Source organism: Dysidea avara, chromosome 3, assembly GCF_963678975.1.
Source record: "Dysidea avara chromosome 3, odDysAvar1.4, whole genome shotgun sequence".
In the NCBI taxonomy this organism is placed as follows: Eukaryota; Metazoa; Porifera; class Demospongiae; order Dictyoceratida; family Dysideidae; genus Dysidea; species Dysidea avara.
This window is the reverse complement of record NC_089274.1, coordinates 33,003,114-33,025,657: the sequence shown is the minus strand read 5'-3', so window position 1 is coordinate 33,025,657 and position 22,544 is coordinate 33,003,114. Positions and strand designations below refer to the sequence as shown.

The window sequence follows — 22,544 nt, the reverse complement described above, 5'->3', positions numbered from 1 at the left end:
GCATAATGAATCTTACACCAAACTATGAGTCTTGTTCAACTTGGGTAGAACAATTGACCAATGTAGTGTCTGTTTTTCACCATTTTATTGAAGCAGTTGAAACAAATACAGCAAGACATGCTACCTACTCTTTCACTCTATCTGCCACAAGCGGTATGAATTTAACAGCTAAGAAACTACGCATGCTACCTTTCTGCTTCTTCAGGAAACTTGCAGAGACATTTAGTGATACACTAAATTTAGCAATTTTAGCAACGTTGGTTTTTTGACTAAATTTTAGTACATGCTAAACCTGCAAAAATGTATGGTTAATTAATTACATGAATTCACAAATTCATAAAATCGCTAAATTTTGTATGTGCTAACTTTTCCAATATACAAAATCGCCAAATTTAGTGTATCACTAAATTTAGTCACTTTAAGGTATTTCACTATTAAACCAGAATTTTGTTACACTGTTGTTTACTACTTGCCAGCATCCCCTAAGCAGTCCAATCTCCAATTATTATAGATGGTAACTAATCCAGCTGTAAACACCAATTTGTAGCTTACAAGAAATGCAAATTGTTCTCTACTAAACAATCTATTTTATGGCTTCCTCTATAGGAATTATATGGTTAAATGTTGGGTGGGCCATAAACAAAATATCAAATGTATTTGAATGGAACATTTCTAGGGCTTTTGTCTACAAACACATTTTATCATGCATTTACATAATTTTGATAAAACGTGTGGTTTTCAGGTTAGACAATATTAATGTTCACAATGTTGTGGTCAGCATTTCAAATAATGTGTTGCTATCATAGAGGCTCTGATTTCAAGAAGAACTTAAATTTAAGATATCTTATAGCCCATACATAATAATAGCATTTACCAACAATAAAGTTCTTCTGGTAACTTATCAGCTAATCCTCAGCAAAACTTTTTGTAGAAATCTGTCAGCCAGTTCTCAATAAAACTTCTTGTAGAGTTTCAACAGTAATCTTTGCAGAGTCATTTAGCAGAGAGATCTAGTGTTATAGTACTGCTATATTTATATTTATACCAGAGGATGCCCTAAGCGCTACCTAAATATATTGTTTTTAATTGCATTGTTTTATTTGGTATTTCATGTGACTCTCAATAGATACAATACAAAACTGAAAAATGATGGGGCTTGTTGGTATTTGTTAGATATTCAGAACATGCTTCACATAAGCTTCAAGACAATGTACTTTGTTTTGTAAAAATTGTAAGAAATTAATAAGTTGTGGTTTGGTGTATACAACTTCACCAGACTTGTCATGTATGTTTTTTATAAACAGAACAATGATGATTCACTGCATTACACTGAGATTGGCTTATTACCCTCCTCAATAAAACAATTTTTGTGTAATTTGTTTTAGTGGCGCTTAGAGCGTGTCCAACCTCCTCGGCTGTATTTATACCATGACAAAAGGTAACATTCAAAGGGCAACCTTACAATTGACAAGTTTACTGTTTATTATTTCTTAAGTTTATTATATAATCCTTAAGTCACTGTTTTATTTTCCAGAGTAGACTCTGAGCATGATACATTATGGCTGAAAGTACACTATGCATGTTTTGATGTATTAACCAACAAAAATCACTGTAATAACTCTTGAGGGTTGATCACTATCTGAACACAAAATAATTAGCATACATGTGTAGTAGGCGACCTTGGGGAGCAATCGGTAGCTAGGATCGACTGGATTAGACAACACAATGAACAAACCACTCATACACAGTTCACTACAAAGACTCTCAGCTGCCTCAGCAGAATACAATTATATTACAAAAATATCAAAGGGTCAATAGCATACATCTACAATAGACACATTAAGGCTACAATAGCATAAGGTGTATGCATAAGGTTTCAGGTCCACTACATTACTCCCGGTTCCATAAGAACATGTCCCATGTTCACTCATAGCCATCAGCATAACGAGCTGGTCTCCTTCTAAATGTCCTTGTTGGGTAGCGTCTCGGCTGATCCCTCATTGCTGTGGTGGGATGTGTTTGTATTTCTGCTGGTTGACTATCCATATCATCATCATCTAACAACTGTAGGTTTGTTCCTGGGGGTTCTGTGTTAATAGCTGGAGCTGGTGCAGGTGATGTATTCCTGGTTGGCTGGTTGCCTTGTGCAATTCTCATGTTTGGATCACATGGTTTAAGTCTGTCAAAATGTACTACTTGACGTTTCCTGCGACTGCGAGTGTCTTGAATGCGATAGGCAATATCAGACAATTTCTTTACCACCCGGAATGGTCCAACCCAAGGACAATTCAGTTTCCGGGATTTCCCTTTAGGAGCTGCAGGATTTAGTAACCACACTAAGTCATCCACCTTATAGGGTTCTCCATGCACCTTTTTATCATATAAGGACTTTTGCCTTTGGGCAGCTGTGTTCATTTCCTTTCTTGCTTGGGAGTATGCCTTCTCCAATGAATGACGTAGATTACTTGCATACTGGGAATGAGTCTGGGGTTGTTCTGTAGGAGTGCCATAGACAATATCTGCGGGTATTTTTGCTTCTCTCCCATACATCATATAAAATGGAGTGTAGCCAGTAGAAGTATGGGTGCTTGTGTTATAAGCAAAGCATACCTTTGGTAAATGATCTTCCCATAAATTACCATGGTCATTGACCATTGTTGCCAGCATTGCCAAGATGGTCCTGTTCAATCGCTCCACTAGCCCATCACATTGCGGATGGTAGGGAGCTGTGTGTGTTTTACTTATACACAAGATCTTACTAATTTCCTTGATAATCAGAGACTCAAACTGTGCTCCCATATCAGAGTGAAGCTGACTAGGTACTCCCCATCTACAGAACACTGAGTCCACAATACAATTAGCTACTGTCACTGCATCTTGGCTGGGAATGCCAAAGGCCTCCACCCACCTTGTAAAATAGTCTGACACTACCAAGATGTACTTATTACCAGACTTACTAGGGGGAAATGGTCCTACTATATCCATTGCTATTACTTCAAGGGGGTATCCTGTCTTCATATTTTGCAAAGCTCCACGTCTCCTTTGGCCGGTTCCTTTGCGGGCTGCACAGCTGGGGCATGTTCTGCACCAGTCACTTACACTCCTTGACATTCCAGGCCAGTAAAATCGTTCTCTAGCCTTTTGCAGTGTTTTAGTTTCCCCCAAGTGCCCACTCAATCTACCCCCATGTATCTCACTTAACACCTTCTCTTGTAGCTGTGTGGGGATAATCATCTGGAAATTATTCTTTGTGCCATCACTAGATTCAAACTTCCGATACAATATTCCATCCTTGATGACAAGTTGATCCCACTGCTGTACTAACTGGCGGGTGTGGTGGTTGCTTGCAGTAGTCAATTCTGCTGTTGGTGGTGTACCTGCTTCCTTGGTTCTCAAAACTGGTCCAATCATGGGATCTGCTAACTGCACTTCTCTAATGCTCTCATTTGGTTCACTGCCCTGTACTTGAGCAGCCATACTAGTTGGCACTGGTTCAACTGGTGGGACCTGTGAGATACACACATCATTAACCACAGTATTACCACTGGCATCACATTCACTATCAAGTCATTGGCATTGTCGGCATGGCCGCCTAGACAATGCATCTGCATTCTGGTGCTTGATTCCTCTACGGTGTACAATCTCAAAGTCAAATTCCTGAAGCTGCTCTAACCATCTGGCCAGCTATCCACAGGGATCTTTGAAGTTTTAGAGCCAAGTTAAGGAGCCATGATCTGTTCGTAGCTTGAAGGATTGGCCTAAGAGGTATGGTCGGAACAGTTTGGTGAAGACAACCACAGCTAGGAGCTCTTTTCTTGTGACACAATACTTCCGTTCAGCCTTGGTCATAGAGCGGCTGGCATAGGCAACTACCCTCTCAGCTCCCTCGTGAGTTTGGGACAAAACAGCACCAATACCATCCTGGCTGGCGTCTGTGTCCAGGATGAAGGGTTTGGAACAGTCTGGAAATACTAAGATGGGTGCTGATGTGAGCCGCTGCTTTAATACTGCAAAAGAATTAGCACATTCAGTGGTCCAAGCAAAAGTTCTACCACGCTCAGTCAGATGCTGCAAAGGCCTTGCAATGGAAGCAAAATTCTGGATAAATTTGCGGTAATATGATGAAAGGCCCAGAAACTGCTGCACTTCTTGTGTGGTAGTTGGTGTTGGCCAATTAGCAACCTTCTCAACCTTCATTGGATCTGTAGATACTCCCTCCCTGGATACTTTGTGTCCCAAGTATAAGACTTCCTTCCTGCAAAAGGCGCATTTTGGCTGTTTCAAGCGAAGGTTAGCACACTGTAGTTTGTGTAGCACTGTACTAAGATTCTGGAGGTGGTCTTCATATGTCTTGCCCAGCACAATAATATCATCGAGGTAGACAAGACATTCGGACCATTGAACACCAGCCAGCACCAAATTCATGAGTCTCTGAAATGTTGCTGGTTCATTGCAGAGTCTGAATGGCATGACTTTAAATTCAAATAGCCCCTCCTGAGTTATGAAAGCAGTCTTGGCACGGTCACTTTCGGCTACCTCTACTTGCCAATACCCACTGACCAAGTCCAGTGTGGAGAACCACTGGGATCCTGCTAGCGTGTCCAATGTGTCATCTATCCTTGGTAGTGGATAGGCATCCTTGTGGGTAATAGAGTTCAGTTTTCTGTAGTCGACACAGAATCTTGCAGAGCCATCTTTCTTTCTCACCACAACAATTGGGGATGCCCATGGACTTTTGGATGGTTGGATAACATCTCTGGCTAGCATGCTCTCTAGCAGTTCTTTTACCTCACTTCTCTGGTAAGGTGGCATCCTTCTAGCTTGTTGACGAATGGGCATGTGACTCCCAGTGCTGATAGTGTGACTGAGGTGATTGGTCCTCCCGAGGTCATCATCTCTAGTGGCAAAAATATCAGCATGGCTTAATAACAGATTGTAAAGTTTCAGTTGCTGCTCTTCGGACAATGTTTCATCACACTGTTCAACCATGTTCCACAACGCTTGTTGCTTCTGTAAAGGTATGTCAATTGGAGGCTGGTTTTCAGTGGCTATATCAACAGTTCTGACAGTACAATTATCAGCACAACTGCCCAACTGGGCAAGTTTCATACCCTTGTTTATCACAATTGGTTGAGGAGAAGGGTTGATCAATCTCACTGGTACAGTGGTGATTCCCCCTTGCTTAAAAGGTGTAACAATAGCATTAGCTACTAAGGCTGGCATATCATCTGATAACAAGGGTTCAACTATCCAGTTAACAGCTGGGTCTACTTCTCCCTCAAAGGGAATCTGTGCCAATGTTTCAATTCCACTATAGGCTGGTATGTGTAGTCTCTCACATGCCTTAATGCTTACATTGCTGACATGTGCTTTGGTTTCCCTACTAAGTGGGATGGCTTTTCCCTTCATGTGGATGACACCTTGGCCTGTGTTAATAACACACCCCTGGCCTTCTAGAAAGTCCAAACCCATAATATCTTCTGCACTCAATGCCTTCGCAACTAGGAAATCACCACTTACCACTGTTCCAGCTAATGTAACATCAAGTGTAGTTGCTCCTAGGACTGACAATGGGCTGCCCTCTACTCCAACTAATTTTTTATTCCAAGTTTCCAGCTTTATGTCTCCCATAGATGTTAGTTGTGTCCACACGTCTTCCCTTATGAGACTAACTGCTGCCCCTGTATCCACCATAAACCTTACTGGCACATTACTTACTATCCCAGTTACGTGATAAGCATTAGCGGGATCAATTTCCCGCAATAAAATTGAATCATTAGAAATAAAATTGTTCACATGGGTCACACTATCCAAGCCCTCGTCTGCTTGACCCGACGCAGGGAGGGCTGTTAGTTTCCCGACTCAGCTGTCGATCGGCGGTTAGCACACCCCCTAGCATAATGTCCAGCTTGGCCGCATTTGTGGCAGACAATTGGTCCACGCCTTGTTGAGTCGGTTCTGTCTTGCCCCCTCGGTCTTGGAGTGCTGACTGCGTCGCTGCTTTGGTTATCCACTGGCAAACGTCGAGCAATAGTGATCTCCATCTGATCCATGCGTGACATGAGGGTTTGTAGCATTTCACACATCTTGTCGTCTCTACTCGCGAAGGAAGCATTAATGGAACTGTCCAAGCTAGCAACAGTGGATCTGGGAGTAGCAGAGTGGCGGCTTAGTGCCTGGTTTCCCAATGACATGAAGGCCTCGATCTCGAGAGTAGCACTGACTGCATCATTGAGTGTTCTAGGACGACGCTGGCGAACTGCAAGCGAAACTTCGGGCTTCTCTAACAAAGTAAGGTAACGGTCGACTGACAGCTTCTCCTTAGCTGTCTCATCCAAATCCGGAAATGCCTTGTCTGCTAAACTCCGTAAATTATCGGCTAGTTCTCCCCAAGATTCGTTTGATTTCCTCCCACGGGTCTGGAATTCGGCTGCATAGAGATCTCGCCTGCTCTCTGGCTCAAAGCGCCTCCGAAGGGCAACGACAGCTGAATTGTAGTTGTTTTTCTCCTCTGGGGTGAGACGATTCCAAGCCTTCCGGGCCTTACCAACAAGTCGGACTTCAAGCCATAATAACTTGGTCTGATCGTTCCATTCGTTCACCCTTGACACACTGTTGAAGTGACCTATCCACTCGTCCCAGCCGTTATCCCCATCGAAGGCGTCTGGCGTGATAACAGGTCTAGAAGTTCTGGCCGCTGTCACTGCTTCCGGTTGCAATTGTGCACCCTGCGAGTCCTGTCCTGAATCCATTGAGGGGGTCGCCGCCAACTGCACACTAGGGATAAACAAAGCGAGAAACTACTGAGTACAAAGCAGGATCTGACCTGTTCGGGTACCGTAACAAGACCACGGTACCAGGTTTAATCGCTTCAGGTGTATCCTGCCAACTACGCCAAATGTAGTAGGCGACCTTGGGGAGCAATCGGTAGCTAGGATCGACTGGATTAGACAACACAATAAACAAACCACTCATACACAGTTCACTACAAAGACTCTCAGCTGCCTCAGCAGAATACAATTATATTACAAAAATATCAAAGGGTCAATAGCATACATCTACAATAGACACATTAAGGCTACAATAGCATAAGGTGTATGCATAAGGTTTCAGGTCCACTACACATGCATGCATCAAATCAAAAGCATTGAAAAATGTAATACATTCAAGGTAGCAGAATGTTTATTTATTTATTAAGAATGTTGATGGATGTTGATGAATGTTGATATTTGTTAAGAATGTTGAATTAAGAATGTTTATTTATTAAGAATGTTGATGGTGTTCTCCTTGTTGATGTTAAGAATGCCTTCAATGAGTTAAATCGTCAAGTAACACTCCGAAACGTTGAGGTCCTCTGCCCTTCTCTTGCTCCCATTTTAATTAACACTTATCGTACTGATGCTTTTTTGTTTACTGGAGGTCGTACCATCTTTTCTAGTGAAGGGACTACCCAGGGTGATCCTCTCGCTATGGCTATGTACACTATCGGTACTTTTCCCTTGATTTCTCGTCTTACTGGTCTAGTAAAGCAGTGCTGGTATGCTGATGACTCTGTTGCTGGTGGCAAGCTTTCCAAGCTTAAGCAATGATGGGACTTGTTATCTTCCGTAGGGCCCCGTTATGGCTATTTTCCAAATGCTACTAAAACTATCTTGATAGTCAAGGAAACTGTTTTAACTGATGCTAGAACAATTTTTGGAGACTGTGACATTCAGGTTACTGCTGAAGGACACCGTTATCTGGGAGGTGTAATTGGCACTCCTGCCTTTGAACAGCTATTTTTGAGACGTAAAGTGGATGGCTGGATTGATGATCTTAAGACCTTGAGCCTCTTTGCCGAAACACAACCACATGCTTCCTATGCTGCTTTTTGTCATGGTCTCTCTTTCCGATGGAACTATTTTTTTCGTGTTTCTTCTTGTTCTACAGACCTTTTCCTTCCTCTTGAACATTTTGTTAAATCTGTTTTCCTTCCTAGTCTATTGGGTCGAACTGTCCCTGGTGATGTTGAGAGAAAGCTATTTGCCTTGCCTGTGCGGCTAGGAGGCCTTGGTGTGTTTGATCCTTCGAATGTTGTGTCACAGCAGTGTTCCTGCTCTGTAGAAGTAAATGTTGGTCTCGTTGGCTTGATTATCTCTCAGATACATCAACTAGGTGACTGTCTTGATGCACAGGTTCAGTTGCGATCCAAGTTTCACTCTAGGAGCCATCAAGAGCAACTTCAATCTGCCAATCATTTGTTCGATGAACTTCCTCCTAGCATGCGTTCCTCAGTCATGTTGGCTCAGGAGAAGGGTGCATCGAATTGGCTCTCTTGTCTTCCATTGAAGTCGCATAATTTTGTGCTTCATAAAACTGCTTTTCGTGATGCAATTGTGCTTGCTATCATTGGCTACCATCTGCCTGCCCTACTTCCTGTGCCTGTGGTCACTCTTTTACCATAGAACATGCTCTGTCTTGCCCAAAGGGTGGGTTTCCTTCTCTGAGACATAATGAAGTGCGTGATCTAACTGCCAATTTACTTTCTGAGGTCTGTAACAATGTTGTCACTGAACCCCACCTTCAGCCTCTTTCTGGTGAGACCCTTCAATACAAAACAGCTAATCGTGATGATAATGCAAGGCTTGACATTGCAGCTAATGGTTTTTGGGGAGGACGATTTGAGAGGTCATACTTTGATGTCAGAATTTTTAACCCTAGTGCACCCTCAAATCAATCCCTACACTCTGCATACCGACGTCATGACAAGGAAAAGAGACGTGAATACCAACAATGGGTTCATGAAGTAGAGAATGCCTCATTTACTCCCTTAATTTTTACTACTACTGGTGGAATGGGTGATGCTGCTACTCAGTTTTATAAGAGATTGGCCAACCTTTTGAGTGCAAAGCACAGTCTTTCCTATGGAATAGTGATGGGATGGCTGAGATGTAAATTGAGCTTCTCTTTGTTGAGGTCTGCAATTATGTGCATTCGCGGTGCCAGCTCCAGTTTGCGCTGTCCCATTGCTGAGGCACCAATTGCTGTGCAGGTCGCTGAGGCCCATATGTAAGATAATTTGTTTTTGTTTATTATGTACTGTTTTATCTTATGTCATTAATTTGTAAAAAAAAAAAAAAAAATTATTAAGGCTTTACAGCACAAGTGCTGAAAGTTTGTAGGAAACCTGGCCCTACAGTCTATTTAAAGTTGTTACATAAGTGTGTTTGAAAGGGCAGAGAAAGGAGACAAAATCCATGACTGGACCTGGGCAGCCTCGAATTGCAAAAGGTTACCTTTTATGCTACATAGTCGTTTAATGTGCCAGTGGCTAAAGCTGTGCCCACTAAGTTTCACCATGGATACATCTACACATACAAATGGTGTCTATTACAATAGTAGAGTACAAATATACCAACAGGTGGTTTTTAAACTATTACACATGATACTGGGGATGGTGGGTGGGCAACTAAAAATGGAGAGTCTGGTCAACCAGGTCACAGTGAGTCTGACCTGCTTTCATAGAATATCCCCCAGATTGGGTCATGTGTGAAATGAATAAATTAGGTTGATGATGTGGAAGTGTTTATATGTAATATAGTCTAATCCACTTTAGATTCTAGCAACTGAGTCACTTCCATTCCATTGGATATATAAAACAAAACTAAATGTACATAATAATAATAATATGCGCACACTTCTTTACCAATTTATTTAAAAGTGTGCAATGTAGACATCAGTAGCTCTGAATACTTCTGGATTTCATTTACTAGCGATATTTCTAGGCAACTGAAGTCCACTGTATGTGTCTTTTCAACAATGTATTTGTATAACTGTAGAAGATGAGAGAATGAATCTGCACGTGTATTGTTTTTATTGGTTGGATCTTTAATTTTTATATACACTATTGTGTTTAAATATTATGTAGGTGATGCAAAGTGTGAAATGATCACATGTACTTCTGATTCTTCATATGCAGTAACTGATAGAGGAAAGGTAAAATATATATGCACAATCATAGTTGTTGTGTACATTGTACAAAGCCATTCTTACTACTGCTAGTACATGTGCATTCATACATGCTGTATATATGCATGCATGTGTTGTATGTATCATATGACATTGTTGTAGCTAGCATGTAAGTATGTAGGGAAGAATGGCTATGGTGATTTATCATACAGTACAGTAGTACTGTATATTAGGGATCATGGAGATTTGTGGCCAAATATCACCCAAAAACCAACTTCACAATACCATCCTGGCGCCTTGCAGTATTGGTTAGGTATAACCAAGCCCAAAAATACCTTCAGTACAATTTTAAAGGCTTCCAATAAATTGCTACGAAATTTAAAAAAAAGTTTTCAGTGGAATTTTCTGCTGACTAACTGCCTACCTGCCTGCCTGATTCCTTCAGGCAAGCGTAACTTGATAACGGCTAAGGCTATGGGCTTGATTTTTTCACAGTTCGACATTGCTTCATCTCGAGACACACCGCAGTACGTACAATGCATGCATCATGGACTTACCTTTATCCTCCTTTATGTCCCATTTAGTTTTGCTGACAGCCAAGGTGTCGATTCGCGGTAGCACAATGCATGGCTTCCCTGCAGTGCATTTGTAAGTCCGGAATTGTCCATATTTTCTGTGGTGACTGGATTGATTGCAGACGCTATTCTAATACTGTTCTTTATTTGTAATGCTGTGTAACGGGCTGAACATAGCTGATAGTGAAATGTAATGGCCACTGCACTTTCGAGACAACAATTGATATTTGGGGCACATGAATCGTCGTATTTTATGGAAACTGGAAACAGAAAATGGAAATGGAAAACAGGAACGGTCAAATTGTATAAATGTATCCTAGAGTAAAACTCTCATTTAGTGGCCACCTCTTAAGACTACCTTCTTGCAAAGACCACCTCTGTACAAAGACCACATTGAAAGTAGGCTTCAAATACGTATAGTTAAAGCATGCTTAATGACCTTATTAAAAGACCACTTCATAGTCACCTTTTATAAGACCACCTCTGTACAAAGACCATGTGCACCGCTTCACATTGTAATAATAGCTAAGTTCCAAACATCACTTTACCAAAACAGCTAGGTTAGCTAAAAAGGCTCTTGAGGTCATCTTATGAGACCTTTGATCAGTAGTCAGTACGTTATGGTTACACTTTACTTGCATAGAGTATTTTTGTGTGACACATTCTGGTACAAACTGGTATGGATAGCCAGATGACTTGAATGAAGTGTGGATCAAAATATTTCTTTGAGTCATGAAATACATGTTTGGAACTTATCAAATATTTCACTGTAAAGTGGTGGTCTTTGTAAAGAGGTGGTCTTTATAAAATGGTGACCATAAAGTGGTCTTATTAATGAAGTCATTGAGTATGCCTTAGTTATCATTGGGACCTAATTACAACATGGTCTTTGTACAGAGTGGTCTTTAACAAGGTGGTCTTGAAGAAGTGGCCACTAAATGAGAGTTTCACTGTAAAATAGATTTATGTGATGATTTGACCGCTTTCGTTTTCCATTTCCAATTGCCCATATTGAGGTAAATAGTGTTGTTGGCTGGTAGCCATGTCAGATCAACTATAAAGCTGGTCTGACATTTGTCTGATCATTACTGAAAAATTATAATTACCTCTGTTTTTAGCTACATGATAATCAGTCAAATATTTTAATTATACACAAAGGTATATACACAAATACACAGAAAATTCTTCAACGATTCCTGCAGTAAAGATAACAAGTTGATGTTGTGCTACTTCTAAAAACCAGGCGCCATGCAGCTAGCTAACTCATCTGGAATTAACAAACTATGTATTACTATTTTTATTATGTTGTACGATAATGGTAATTTATTGTAATTCTTGGATTTCATAATTCATGAAATTTTCGTAATTCTTCAAATACATTTCTATGCATTGCTAAGGAAGCGCTTGTTAAACAAACCGCTTTTAACAACATATTACGCACAGAAGTATCTTCTAAATTGTTTTGTAGCTTGACTATAGTGTTTTTCCCACAAATTCTCTCGGCAAAGCCTCAAAGCTGCTCTTCATTTTCGTTCGCATACATCGAGGATACGCCCCTTTTCCAACTTGAAGGGATAGGCTATTCCTGGTAGTCTACGAGGCCTGCAATGTTGTTTCTCAATTGTTATACGCCTGTAAAACCCGAAAGGAAGGTAATTCACAAAGTCTGAGGAGGGTCGCCACACCCATATTTCAGACTGCCGAAGAGAAACCACCTCAAAGTAAAGTTTACCAGTGCGTAAGTTAATACAGACTTCATTTCGCTTTTATTTCTTACGTAAAAGCTGCTTTTACCATAAACGATTTTGTTCATGTGGGTGCGTATGGACAAACATAGGTAGATAGATAGGTACACACACACACACACACACACACACACACACACACACACACACACACACACACACACACACACACACACACACACACACACACACACACACACACACACACACACACACACACACACACACACACACACACACACACACACACTTTTACAAAAACAATTTCAGTAAACCAGGCACGCACCCACAGCCAGCCTTTGGCCGGCTGTGGGCACGCACCTGGTTTAAAAAGAGCCAGCTTGTTAAATCAAAGTAGTAGCCAAGAAATGGCTAGATGGTGGGTTAATGGAAAAATTTTAATAATGACAATTCAGGTGAATTTGTGCCAAATCATGATGAAACTTGGAGGAGGCAACACAAAATCACTGTTATTAAAATTTTTGCCATCACAGCCATTTCTTGGCTGCCACTTTTGATTTCATAATTTTTTACCCTGGAGGCTGGATCCTTTTTACAGCTTGGCTATTTCAGTTTATATTCTATTATCAGTTTGAACCCAAATTCTGCGGTTGTTATTACAATTTGATGTTAAAATTGTGAAGCCTACATGCTGCATTTAATCAAGATTAGAACACATTTCTTTTAGGTTGTAAGAATTATATATTAGCAAATATTGGAAGTAATAGCTATGTAAAGAACCTACAAAACTGTGAAGCATACAATTGTCCAGTGGGTTATACCCTCAGGTTCTTGAACCTTGGTGTGCCTTTTTTTGCAAATGCTGTTGTATTGTGGTGCAAAATTTAGGGAGTCTGGGGACTTAAGTGAATGACTATAAACAGTTGACAACTTTATATGCTGTAGATACATATAAGGCTATTCACCTGGAGTAATATTTTGCAACAACCTTGAAGTAAATAAATTAATGTCCATGTGATTCCACTTGGGGTACTTTTAGATAATAAGTCACTCTCTATAGGGTTCCTATGGATAGAAATACATGAAATTGGCAGGGAGAATCATCCTGTCAAATACACATGTAACTGTTATTAAATTGTCATTTGGCCACTTTTAAAATCATACACTACCAAAGAAAGCGGCCAAATGACTATTTAATAACAGTTGCATGTGTATTTGCTCTAGTTTTATTATAGCTATAGCTAGCTACAAATAAGAGAATGGGTAATACTGCATTCACTTGGCCGCAACTTAATATCAGTCCTTGTTCTTACCAGTCATGTTGAATAAGCTTGTTTGATTGATCCTACTTTGCTTGGCAGTACCCTTTTTTACAGCCCCAAGAGCTCTTTTTGTTTTAATAAAAGTTACTGTAGTCATTTCTTTGCTGAAATGGCCTTCTTCTTTTTGCACACGGAAGAATATAAGGAAAGTACTATACATGTACCTTGATGTGTTTACCGGTTCATGGTGAACTGATTAAGCCAAGTCCCAGCTTGTTTCAGTCATGAGTTATGACTGATTAATTAAGCACCTGTAATATCATACAGTACGATAGTACTGTATAGCAGGGACAATGAAGGTGTGGGCATGGCCTGTGATAAAATATCACCCAAAAACCTGCCTCGATTTTTCCTCACAATGACATGACAGTATTGGTTGGGTAAATCAAGCCCAAAAGTGCCTCAGATCAACCCAAAACGTTTTTGTCAAGTTGCTACAGATTTTTTTTTTTTTAATTATGTGACGGAATTTTCTACTGCCTGCCTGATGCATTCAGTCAAGCATAGCAGAAAACTGGGTACAGCCACAGCCCTACTTCTTTCACAAAAATGTTTCAAATTCACAAAAATGTTTCAAATTCACAAAAATGTTTCAAATTCACTTAGGAAGAAACCTTTGGCATATTGATAAACATACAATGTGTGCACTATTGTCTTGCCTTTTATCCTTTTGTGCAAGTGAAGGTTCATCAATAGTAGGGCTTCCATTCACGGGCATAGCTACACATTACACAACATTATGCAATGTAATTTGTGTATGTCCATAGACATGTGTGCCGTGCTGAGTGAGCTGTCCAATATCATCAGAGACAAGTGTACTCTGAATGTTTGTTGTGATCGACCAACACTGTTCACTACAGGCACGGATCCATGCTTCTAAAGGGGAAGTTCCACTCTTAATGGTAGACTCCCCAGCAATGTTTCACTGTTAAACCTTACCATTTAGGCCTTTAGAAATGCCCGTTACAGTTGCTGTAATAGCTTTAGAAGATAAATACGATAATTATTTCTTCGAGGCACCTATTGCCAAAAGACAGCCATTTCAAGTGATATTTGAAGTATTATTGCTGTAAACAAAGGTAAAAGCAGTGCTCAAATTGTAAAATAACATGAAGGTATACTAATTTCTCACCGGAGGGGGGGGGGGGGGGGGGAGTAAGTTAGCTAGCACATCAGGGTTATAATTTTAACTGTCAGAGTTTTTAAGTCATCAGTTTGCAATATTAAGCCCAAAGAAAGATTATAATATTCCCTATGCCCAAAGTCAGTATTTTGGCCACAACTATAGTAGTCTCACTTCTTAGCTCTTGGATGTTGGAGGGTAGTAGATAACATGACAACAGACTATCTTGACTGTTCGATAACAGTAGAGTATACATGTACTTTACTTGACTGCTCTATTAGAATGTATGTATGTATGACTGCTCCATTAGAGCAAATTGATCTGAGACAAGCTCGGCAGCTCCTGTATTCTTACATACACTGTTGGGGTAGTTTGGGGATAGCTCTCACTTTCTCACCTGTGATATTGACTGCAGAAAAGTTTGTTTCATAAATATAAACTGCTGCAACTTGCCAAGTAGCTAACCGCAAGGTGTATTATTTCTGAAAAAAGAAAAAACCTAAACAAGGTATACTTTTTATACCCCTATATACCCTCAATTCAAGCTCTGGACCATAATAAAAAGTAAGTGTTTTGTCATATAAAATCTTGTAATAAGTGTTTCTTTGACTGATAATCTGATTTTAGTTTTATTGAATTGAATAAAAACTTGTCACCAGTTCTCAGTCAGACGTCTGCCAAAGGGGGTTTCATGCAACCCTTTGAGCCAACTCCCCCTCCCCTCCCCGAATCCGCCCTTGCACTAGCTGCTACTCTTGTTCACTTCAATATTATCTGGACTGGTAGCATGCTTTCCTTCATGACTTTCTTTGTGTTTCTTCATATGATGTGTCAAGCAAACCGCATAGTAGCTATAGCTAACTGCTACTAATACCAAAGTTAGTGAGTGAACCTTGTGTTAAGCTACACCTGTAAATAACTTGATCAACTTCTAAGTCATCCAGTTTAGCAATAATACGTGGTATGTTATACTTTAGCAAATTGGCAAAGATTTGCTGACTACTTACATATAGCTACCCGTATAATCATAGTGCTGTCATTAATTATAATCGTGTAGTATTGTGACCAATTTTGTGAAAAGGGTTCTTCCCATGCACACATCCAATTTGCCAATTTCAACGATTCATAGTTTCAGACAGATTGAAGGAAACTATTGACTTCAAATCTGGTCAATAGTTAGTACCAATATTGCTAAACGAATGAAAAACTTTAGGGCTATACAGCTGTAGCTATATATACAGCTATAGCTATATATACAGTTCCTGTATGGACGAGTGTTAAAGATCTATTTTCAAAATCCAGTTAGATTAATTTGCATCATTATATAGTGTGTTTAGTGGTCATGAACTTGCAGAAAAGTTCACAAACAAGTATAAGAAAAAGGAATTTTATACTAGAGTAGGGACAATGTACAGTAGTACTGCGATAAAAAGTACTGAAACAAGCTGGATTGGAGTAGTATGTGATGTCCAATTGATGTATGCTCTATTAGAATAATATCTTGTTTATCTTTGTTTATTTGATACTTTCCTGGGCACTTCTAATTGAATTGTTCTGTATGAAAATGGTTTTGAAATATGACTTTTTACCTTCACTTATTTTCACATTATATAGTTTAGTTAATCAACCCTCCACTGTATTACTAAAATCTTCAGTAGTTACTGTAATTTGTGCAAAGCTAAGTGAAATCTTGTATTTTCATAATTTAAAAGTAACTGGTAATTACATACAGCAACTAAAAGAATTGATATCTAAGCTTAAATGTAAATGAAAGCACTTGTGAAGTGCAGATACTCTCCCTCTATTTTCACAAAGTATAAACTAAGTTGATGATGTATATAAGTATACTGACTTATCATAAATAATTGTAAAATATTTGAGGGCATGCCTCCAGAAAGTTTTCAGAAGCTGTGACATTGCAGAGGGGGTAAAGTACTGCTGAGGTTTTTATAGTACATCACTTTGTGCATTTATGAAAGCATTATGACATGAGTAGTGCACAGGTGTACCAGAGCTGGTTCACTGGGTAGGCGTGATCATTCTAGCACCTTAACCAAAGCTTTGTGTGTGCATTATGTGTTAATGCAAAATGATTATTGTACAATACCTGACCAATTATGTGCTAAAACTACATGCGGAATGTGTGATAGTCATCAGTAAGCAGCAGCACATGTAGTGGAACTCTGAAGGGCCTCAATTTGTAACCTAGTAATGTGCAAGATATTATACTGATATACTGCAAGACAAATACTTATACTGCATGCAAATGTGTGGGTAAATGTGTCTCTGCATGTGTTTGTGATCACAGTACATAAGTACAATAATTATGTGCTATATGAGTCAGTGCAGAAAAAGGGCTCCTGGGGCAGGAGTGGTTTAACCAGCAGGAGGCTGTACCAGCCAGGCAGGCTGGTTTCCCAGTTGACGATGTCAGAATCCCATTTAAATAGCTGGGCCAGTAGACTGGAGTGAAGTGAGTTAAGTTTCTTGTTTCTTACACACACACGTACACACATACAGAGGGATATTAAATAACCAATAGGAGCTTTGGACTACTAATGCTGAACAGCCAGCATGGGATAAACATTTAACCAAATTTGCAAACTGAATCATCTCAAATGCATAGAGAACTATACACATTGCACCCCTGTCTATAAGCAAGTGGTTTCACTATACATCAACAAAAGCATTAAATTCACACAACAATGTGTGTGGTTTCAGTACTTGGTGAAGAAGGGATGTTGTGAATTATATATGGAAGTATTCAGCTACTCTGGGACCTAGCTAGTAAAGATCTTTGAACCCAGAAGAAATTGCTTCAAGTAACTTTCACTATTGTTAACATTAGATTGCTATCACTTAAAATCTGTACGTTTTGAGTTTAAGAGATAACACAACTAAACACTGCATCCTCAAAATACTTTCAGGCTTGTAAAACTCACCTAGCAATATCCAATAGCTGGTAAAGGAGCGGCTGTACAAATGTTTAGCATAGTTTATATTGTGCGTTATCCATTTTCAACTTGCATGACCACACGTATTTGTTAGATCACATTGACTTCGCACTAAACGTCATCTTTTGTAGTTCTGCATTGTGTTTCTGCAGTTAAACATTCTTTTAATCTTCATCTATCTTCAGAAAATAGTGGAGAGGTTATGGAGTTTTACTAATAATGGCGTGCTATGAGGTGCATGCAGTCACAAGGAATCTATACCATATTTGAGATTTAATTAGTTTTAGTAGATTTTTTTACCAGTTTGGATCTTTGGGAAAGTAACCAAAAACACTTCACTTCTCCAAGAGTCTTCAGTGAATACTACTGTAATCGCGATACAAATAAATATTCATGGTTTTTATCATCTTGTGGACGTGACAATAACTCTTAGTTTGCACCTTTGGAGCTGATTAGCAGTTCAACAATACAGAATAAGAGATTTTGCAGTTTAGGAACTTTTTTCCTTTGGTGAAGAAGTATTGAATTGTACATGTAGCATCTGCATAGCAAGCACACACATGAAGATAGGAATTTACAGACCTGCATGTCCATTACTTGTGAAAAACCTTAGCAAGCAAAAATCTCCACGGTGACAAGAAGAACATCTACCAAGATATCTTTCCCATTTATTTCACAAAAAGATATAACTTGAAGAAAGTAAGAAACCACCTAACTATAGACAAATATTCTCTCCCATGCGGGAGAGTATAATATAACTAACCGATTAACAAAAATTGAGCACTGAAAGTTTATTACTTAGTCATGTGCTACTTTTGAAGTTGCTACATTTGTAATTGTTAGCTACTGTAGTAATTTGACAATCAAATTTGGAACATTATTATCATTTGACTGTTTCTTTTTTGCACTATTGTTGTGGAAAGGCAACTTTGTATACAGGTGTTCATCTTTCTAAATGTAGAACATGAGTTAAGGATACAGTTTAATGTTTGTTAATTAGTTATAGTTACAGGTGTAGTAGATACTATATGCAGTTATCTATACTTTCTTATTTATAACCAAGCTGTTTTGTATGGGATAGCAATTTACTGACCATGCTATGTATACAGTATATGTCTAATGTAGGTGTTCAGTTGGGGATGCAATAGCAATGGAGAGTTAGGAATTGGAAGTACTACAAACAAATCAACTCCAGAAGAAGTCACTAAGTTGCAAAATCAAGTGATCACTAAGGTAATCAGTTAGGATATAAATTATTTCATGTGATGATAGTTTACAAAGTCTTCCTGTGATTGCCAGAATCTGATTTTTACTAATAACAAAATCTGATCTTCATGCACATTAACCAAATATTACCAGAATTGTACAAATTGGCAAACAACACTATTTAAGCCACAGCTCATGTTTACTGCTATAAAGCTATAAACTAGCCACACACCCACTGCTGCAAATTGTGGGTGTGTGGCTGGTTACCTGGAGTTGATTGGGAAGACTGTGTGTCTGTACGTTAATTTGCATGCATGTATGTCTGTTAATGTAAGCCAACATTTTATGCAATATAAAAGCAGTCATGTAGTGTGTGTGAGAAATAAACTTTTGGGCAGTTAAAGTTTTAAGATGTTTGTGGTTGTTTGAAATAAAGTGTAGTGGGTTTGTGAAGAACTTCCTTAATGGGCAGTTCATACGTATCATGAACCACGATAGTGGGCTCATCATGTTTTTTTTTTTTTTGCAAAATCCTAATAGCAAAAAACCCACCTTGGAAAGGATCCTTAAATTCACCTCATAACAACCCTCTAGTGGTTTTTAAAGTGGGCGCATACCTGGTTTCCTGAAATTGGTCCATGTGTCTGCGTGTCTGTCCAACACCCACGTGAGTAAACAGGCTTTGAGCTACAGAAAATAAACCTTCTTTCAATGAATAAAGGCTGTTTACATTCTGTATTAAAGCTTAACTTTCTTGTTTCATCGTGTTTAATTGAAGAAGATGTGGCCAGTAACTGAAACCAGGTAAAACAGTTCAGTAGCTAATGTTTGTGCTGTAACAGCATATAACAACTGAAAAACAACGTAACAGGCCTTGTCAGTTACCATGCAGTAATGTCATATCTTCTCGAGTTGAAAGGGGGTGTATCCCTGTACATGCACGAATATTAAGAGCAACCACGAGGCTTTGTGTAGCGAATTTGCATATGAAAACACAATAGACAAACTATAAAACAGATTAGAAGATAATTCTATGCATAATTTATGGTTTGAAGTGGTGTGCTGGAGTTATGCTTCCTTAGCGGTGCATAGCAACATAATTGATGATACAAAATAATTGGTGAATTACAAAATGTGTTTAATTTTATTGTATTACATACATTGTTACAAAACAAGGCGAGAAACAATATGCCATGTGGTTAATTTAATTTATAATTCAAGGGATAGTATTTATTGGATGCCTGGTTTTTAGAAGTAGCACAGCATCAACTTGTTTATAAGGAGAATAGGTCCAATAGTGAGTATCAAATGAAAAGAAATTGGTAGGTGTATTTTAGACAAACTTGAAATTTGCCTATTCTTATTCATAATATTATTTTATTTTACTCATGTGCAGCAAAAGTTATCCACTTTTTGTGCTAAAAACTATATGGCCATGCTTACTGAGTACTTCTGCATGTCCATGACCTATCATTAATAAACCTGTATTTCACACCATCTTATACCAAAGCAGTTCGCTTCACCATTACTGTAGTGAAAACAGTTCCTTATCCAAAAGAAGGTTAAAAAGTTATATTAATTCAAGTATTGTTTCACTGTTTACTGAGAGGTTAAAATGTACACATTTTTATCCGGTGTATTTCTATGTTGTTTATCTGAATTATGCAAAATGGTTGGGTTTTCACTTAGTGGCTCACATATTTATGTAACTACATAGATGTTCAAAATGATAGTTTTTCATGTGCATACATATAGCTGAATTATATACAGTATGGTATACTGTATATTAGAGATCATGAAGGTTAGCACTTCCTCACAATAAAAAATGTTGACCAGAAACCCACAGTACAGTGGAACCTCAGTTATCCAAATCCCTTGGGACCTGGGGTGGTCCATAAGTCTGAAATGTCTGTATCTTTGAAACTTTGTATAAATAACCTTAAAAACAGCATAAAGAATTTTTTTAAATATCAGTATTTTCAGCTACTCTAATAGAACAGTCACTACTCTAATAGAGCAGTCATTTCCGTAATTCAGTTAACTGAGAATCTGGATGAGTGGGGTCCAAGGTTCCACTGTGCCTTAAGTACCTTCAGAATGATCTAAAACACTTCCAGTAGGTTTTCTACTGTCTGTCTGTCTGTCTGCCTGCCTGCCTGCCTGCCTGCCTGCCTGCCTGCCTGCCTGCCTGCCTGCCTGCCTGCCTGCCTGCCTGCCTGCCTGCCTGCCTGCCTGCCTGCCTGCCTGCCTGCCTGCCTGCCTGCCTGCCTGCCTGCCTGCCTGCCTGCCTGCCTGCCTGCCTGCCTGCCTGCCTGCCTGCCTGCCTGCCTGCCTGCCTGCCTGCCTGCCTGCCTGCCTGCCTGCCTGCCTGCCTGCCTGCCTGCCTGCCTGCCTGCCTGCCTGCCTGCCTGCCTGCCTGCCTGCCTGCCTGCCTGCCTGCCTGCCTGCCTGCCTGCCTGATGCCTTCACATATACATAACAGATAAGACGACGAACTTGATTTTTTTTCTGTTTGATGTCACTTCAGTCTGATGGGTGCCTTTTGGCATACCACAGTACACACAATGCATGTATCATCAGCTTACCTTTGTCCTCCTTTGTCTCCCATTTATCTTTGTTGACAGCTCAAGGTGCCTAGTGCTGGATGGATTCCCTATGGCCATCACATATTTATCATAGTAACTGGATTGATTGTACATGCTTCTCGTACTGTTCTTCATTTTTATTGCTGTGTAATGAGCTTAACAAAGCTAAAACAAGTGTAATGACTACTTCTTTTCTCAGTAATTGTGACCCGCTGAGCAAAAACTGGCCATTTTCGCAAAAAAAATATTTTGCCATAAAACCGTCTGGGTAAAAATACGCATGCTGCATTAAAATTTACACATGCATTAATTGCATTTGTACGTACTGAAATTAAGCTCAAATCAATAAACCTATATACCACTGGATTTGCCTGTTTATGGAGAGTAAGAAATCTTTGCTTCGTGTTTGTACAGCAAAGGATACATGAGTTATGGACGTTTATTTATGATGTGGTAAAAACAGCATTCGCCATCGTCATTTCTTAGTTAGAATGGCCTTCGTCTTTGTCAACATGGAGGAGTACAGGGAAAGTACTATACCTTGATTGATTTGCCGGTGCACAGATTGAGCCAAGTCCTATCTTTGTAGCTTGTTTCATTCATGAGTTATGATCGATTATCTCAGCACCTGTAATTTATTTCCCGTATTGTTGCTGTACAAATCGAGTTTATCAATGTTCCAACCGTCAAGTGCTATAATTCTATAGACCATTCATCATAAAAGGCTGAAACTTTGACTGTCCACTCTTTTGTTACTATAAATTACAGAGATGCAATAAAATGGAATTCGAGGAATGTGCAAAAACAGCCGGTTTTTACTCAGCCAGTCACAATTGATAGTTGGGAAGTATGTTCAAACAAAAACATTAAGTCCATTCTTTCTTTTGATGTGGTTTGCACAGGTTCACCAGTCATAAATATGTTTGCAAAAAAAGTAAACAAACAAGTGCTAGGAATTTTAAGTTTGATTAGGGATAATGTAGTGAAGCAAAGGAGGTTGCCTACACCTGAAGATAAACATGTAAGTGGACATTTACTGCAATCGCACTGCTCCCGATAAGAATTCTTTAGTGGCAGGACAAAATGTCCTGACAAATCCAAACTTGTCCAGACAAATTTATACTT

General features: G+C 39.3%; 1 protein-coding gene across 2 annotated transcripts in view; it reads left to right on the top strand.

Annotated features, from left to right (window-relative positions):
- The window catches only part of LOC136250766 (RCC1 and BTB domain-containing protein 1-like), a 123,927-nt gene that overhangs the window by 47,745 nt on the left and 53,638 nt on the right, over positions 1–22,544 (top strand). For both annotated transcript variants that reach the window (XM_066043054.1, XM_066043055.1), the window contains 2 exons: positions 9,908–9,975; positions 18,754–18,861. In XM_066043054.1, coding sequence (XP_065899126.1) covers positions 9,908–9,975; positions 18,754–18,861 — 176 coding nt within the window. The remainder of the gene's footprint in view (positions 1–9,907; positions 9,976–18,753; positions 18,862–22,544) is intronic.